Below are 4,682 nucleotides of genomic sequence, written 5' to 3'. Positions count from 1 at the left end.
TTTCACAGCCACGCTACTGAAGCAGCCTGTCCAGGCAACCCATCTCTACTACTTCCGGCATCTGAGCAATATATACATGTTAACACTTGCTTTGTTCCTACAGGCTGAACACTGTGTCCATCACCTTGTTTACTTTCTAAAACAGAGAAAAGTGAATAAATGCATGTAGGGAGAAGCAGGGAATCCCAGCAAAGTGTTTATTCTAATGTTGGAGGCTGGAATGACTAGGAAGTAGTAAAGAGATGGAGGTATAATCAGGAGGAGGAAGAGACAGAACCTGCCTCAAAACTACAGCGGATAATGATGAAGAGGCAACTGAGGCAGATAGGGTGCAGTACATCAGTGAAAAGGATTTTTCTCAGGGCGGTTTTGCTGGGATGCATGGTGAGAGTGGGGTGGAGGACAGAAAACCACAGAACCAGCTAAGGTTTGTGATCATCTGTTGGGAAAGCATGTTAAGTTACCTCCAGTCATGGCAACTCAGAGAGCTTCAGGTGTTGCACCGTATATTAAAATTATATAAATTAAGCACTGGGTTGTTGACAAGCCAGGGATTGTTAGAACAAATGAATTCAGAAAGCACAATAACCCAACAATTTAGAAATAACCCACACTCAATCCATATTCAACACTCCCATGGAGGTTATATTGTTTGAAACCTGTCATTATGAGTGTGCTTCAGCACAAGGGAAACTGCACCATCACCGTCATTTCAGATTGTTGGATCTGTTATTTGTGCAGAAAAATAACATCCAAGTTAAACTCAACACCAAGCCTCAACCCCTTGCCTTGGGTTTTGTTGCAAGGCTTTATAATACGTTTGTCTGTAGAAAGATAGCAACACCACAGACAGGGCAACCCAAGATTGCTTGGAGCAATTTTCCTGCAGCAGTTTTCTAACAAGCGGAAATAATTCTTCTAAGACTTATTCTTCTAGGAGACTTAAGCAAAAATACACACATATTTGGGGTGGTTTTGCCACCACTTCTTTTGCCTTTGGCCCTGCTCTCTCTTGTAATGTGCCCCCAACAAACTTGTCCAAAATGGAATTCTCCCAGGGGTTGAAAGAGATTCTCTACCCTTGATTTAATGGTAGCAGCACTGGTAGAGATTTAAGTCTGATGGCTTAAACATGACTTACCATACAAGTGGACAAGCAAAACCTCAGAGCCCTCCCTGCATTCTTTAGCTGGAAATACTGAATGCAACATAACTCAGCTCCGGAGCACTTTGAGAATTACATTGCCTCTAATGACTTTTCCTTGCTTGTACTTGAACAAAGATGGGTGGGGGCTGGGAGAAAGAATTTGAACATCCACCCCACCAATCAGGAAAGCAGCCTTGGATCTTCACAGCTCATTAACCCAAGCTGCTCATTTATATTCCAACATCTTTTCCCCTATAAAGCTCTACAAGCCCCAACAGAGTAATTTTATGCTGGCAACACAAGTGATCAAAACTTGCAGAGAAATTGCATGCTGTGTACATGGGAAGCAAGGAAAAAATATATCCCCTTGTCCTGCGCATTTACACCAAAAACCCGCCTCGTTAGTACATTTTTAAGTAAACAAACATGCTCATGCACCCAATAAACATTACTTTTTTCTGTGAGCCAATTTCTTTATATGATTTTTCTCCATACTGTATTTTCTCCTAATGACAGCTGCTCTATGGTGGATATTGTACAACAGCCTTCCTTATAATAAATTATATTTTAAAATTTGCCATCTTTCTAATTAGGCAAAGTGACTCGAGGACACTTTCCTCATTATTTCTTACATGTGTTAGATGTTTGCCTGAGCTCTACCAACTCTTCAAATTAATCAGACTCGTTATGGTTGATTTATTATGTTAATGGCAGGAATATATTATAGATTGCTGGTTATTTCTTTTTAAGTATTTTGTTCAGGAAAAAAATACACACACAAAACAGCTGCCAGAAATTTCTCCAACAGTCAAAACTCATGATTACTGAGGATGAGATGACTGTGTCAGCTATACCAACCTCATGTCAATCAGTCATGTCTTTTGCAATTCCAGCATGTGAAGTACTTTTGCAACAAAGGAGTATTTATCAGCTGAGTAACCCTGCATACGCTTAAGCTTTCGGAAGAGGGCCAATTGCATCAGAACAGATGGTGTAAATCTTTGATGTGACCTGCACAATATTGCAACTGAATACAACCTGTCAGATGCAAACTGAATTAAGGCCTCCACTGGGACCATGCTTGCAATGCAAGCATCATTGAAACGACTCCGTGGAATTTTTAAAATGAGAATTTAAGTATTCATATGCCACTTTTCCACTTTACAGTCTGTAAAGCAGCTCATGGCAATAACATTCATAAACAAATTCAGTGCAAAATCAGCCCTAAGACAAAGATGTGGGCATTTGCAAGAGCAGTTGAAGAGCAGTCTTGGGTATTGGTGTTAATAATGGTATTGGCTACACAGCGCTGTTTTTGTCGTCACAATCACACAGGGATCCTAATTGCATGGAAGCAGGTTCTTCTGTGTCATTTTCTTCCCTGCAGTTGCTCATGCCAGTGAATGGATGCTCAGGAGATGAGGTCAGGGACATACATGACAAAAGAAGGGAAACCAGCTGGGTGGCAAGCACAAAGAACACCCTTCATGTGGATAATGCCTGAAGGGAGCTTCAAGCAGCCTGAATAGTGGGCATGCTACTAACTCTTTGCTTCTCGCTACTGAAAAAACAGTATGCCTGAGGAACATACTGGAAAGGCCCAATAGGTACTCTAGGCCTTCTCCAGCCCAGTGCCCTCCACATTTTTGGACTTCAGCTCAGCCTCAGACAGCATGACCAAGGTCAAGCGTGCAAGTTGTTACCCGAAACTTCTAGAGGGCACCAAGTTGAGGACAGCTGCTATAGTCTTTGTTACTGCCCTGCCATTCTTCTCAGCAGCCTTTGGATTCAGCCGGAAAATCTTTTTCACTGCACAGTAACATCTGGCACTGCAGAATGATGGCTGAAACTTCCCTGAACTTCACCTGCTGCTGCCATGAGCAGGTCTGGATGGGTCGAGCTCTATTGGGCTCATGTGTTCTGCTCATGCACAAAAGTAGGCGTATGCAAGGAACAGCTTTGCTGCATCCAATTATTCACCTATGACAGCATTCTGAGCGATGCCATGTAAGAATTGGCGGTCTGCACAACAGAGCAAGCCAAGAAGGCACTGCTCCAACTTCTACCAAGCCACACTTCAAGCCCACAGTGGAGAACAGGAGAGGCACTGAGCCTGCCAGCAGCTTCATTCTCTCTGGGTACTCTGCCATCGCTGCACCCAAAGAAATATCAAGATGTGCAAGTGAATAAGTCCATTGCTCATGCAGTCCACAACCTTTCCCCTTGCACCTCTTGTGCATTATCCCTAACCATCTTGATAAGTTGTAGCACTAAGCTAAAAACAACAGAAGGACATTTAGTAGAAACAAATACCAACTTCTGCACCTAGGAAAAAGAAACCAAATGCATCTTTACAGGATTCTTGGATCAACAATACTGCAAGTGAGAAGGCTCCTGGAATTGCTCTAGATCACAAGCTGAACATGAGTCAACTGTGTGATGAGGCTGCTAAAAGGGCAAATGTTAGGGCTGTGTTAACAGGACAATTGCTTCCTTATCATGTGAAGCATCCTCAGCACCAGTTAGGCCTAATCCGGCACGATGGTTTAAGACAGATGCAAACTGGAAGGGGTTTACAGGAGGACAACAAGGATGATTTGGGACAGGAGACAAAGAAGATAGAGTGAAAGAATTGGGCATGTTCCCTTGAGAAGGGAAGTTTCAAGGGAGATATGATAACACTCTTCAAATACTTGAAAGATTGTCACACAGAGGAAGGCCAGGATCTCTTTTCAGGGATGCAGGAGCCAGACTTATGGGCTCAGACCACAGGAAGCCAGATTCCGGCTGAATGTCAGGAAGAACCTCCTGAGTGTTAGGGCAATACTGCAATGCAACCAGTTACCCAGGGAGGTTGTGTGCTCTCCCAGCTGCAGGCCACGGCACCACACTGCACCTCCCTCCCCTTTCCCTTGCGCGGCTGTTACACCGGTCTTATTGCTGGAATCACGCAGCATACGATTGTCCCTGAACCGGCAGCAGCAGCTACTGACCGTGTGCGAGAAAGAGGCGCCAGCCGAGCCAAAGCGCGCCTGCAGCGCAGTTCCCCGCACGCCGCGCACCACCTGGCCGCGGGCCACGCGGGCACGGATCTTCTCGCCATTCAGCGCGCAGCCTGGACCTTCCACCATCGCTGCGGGGAAACAAGAGCGCACGGCGCCCAGGCGGCAGCGGCAGCGGCAGCACAGCGCCGGCCAGGACGGAGACTCGAAGGCTTCGTTCAAATTTCGCGCCTCCCGATTCCCTGCTGCTCCGCCCAAGCCTCGCTAGCGCTTCCGCCTCCGGCCGCCGTGGTTTGCACTGGCGTCTCTCCAGCTGGAGGTTGGGCGCGTGGGGCGAGGGCTGGAGCTGGTGCGGTCCCAGAGGCTGCCTTCGGCTGAGCGCGTTGCTTCGACTTGCCCTTCATTTCTAAAGAATGACCTTTGTTTCTGCGCATATGGGATGAAGAAATAATCATATATCAATGTCGTAGCGTTCCAGCTCTTCTTTTCTTTTTAATACTAATAATAAATTGCCTGGCTGTAGAATGCTGGAA

At 45.6% G+C, this 4,682-nt stretch overlaps 1 protein-coding gene across 1 annotated transcript in view; it reads right to left on the bottom strand.

The window, feature by feature from the left end:
• The window catches only part of NEIL3 (nei like DNA glycosylase 3), a 23,998-nt gene extending 19,720 nt beyond the window's left edge, over positions 1 to 4,278 (bottom strand). Inside the window, exons 1-2 of the mRNA XM_044430849.1 lie at positions 4,137 to 4,278; positions 1,988 to 1,995 (exon numbers count right to left, since the gene is read on the bottom strand). Of these exons, the coding sequence (XP_044286784.1) occupies positions 1,988 to 1,995; positions 4,137 to 4,278 (150 nt within the window). The remainder of the gene's footprint in view (positions 1 to 1,987; positions 1,996 to 4,136) is intronic.
• Positions 4,279 to 4,682: the final 404 nt, after the last annotated feature.

The sequence above is a fragment of the Varanus komodoensis genome, unplaced genomic scaffold (assembly GCF_004798865.1).
Source record: "Varanus komodoensis strain SLA01 unplaced genomic scaffold, ASM479886v1 scaffold21, whole genome shotgun sequence".
Classification (NCBI taxonomy): domain Eukaryota; kingdom Metazoa; phylum Chordata; class Lepidosauria; order Squamata; family Varanidae; genus Varanus; species Varanus komodoensis.
This window is presented reverse-complemented; position numbering and strand designations above follow the sequence as displayed.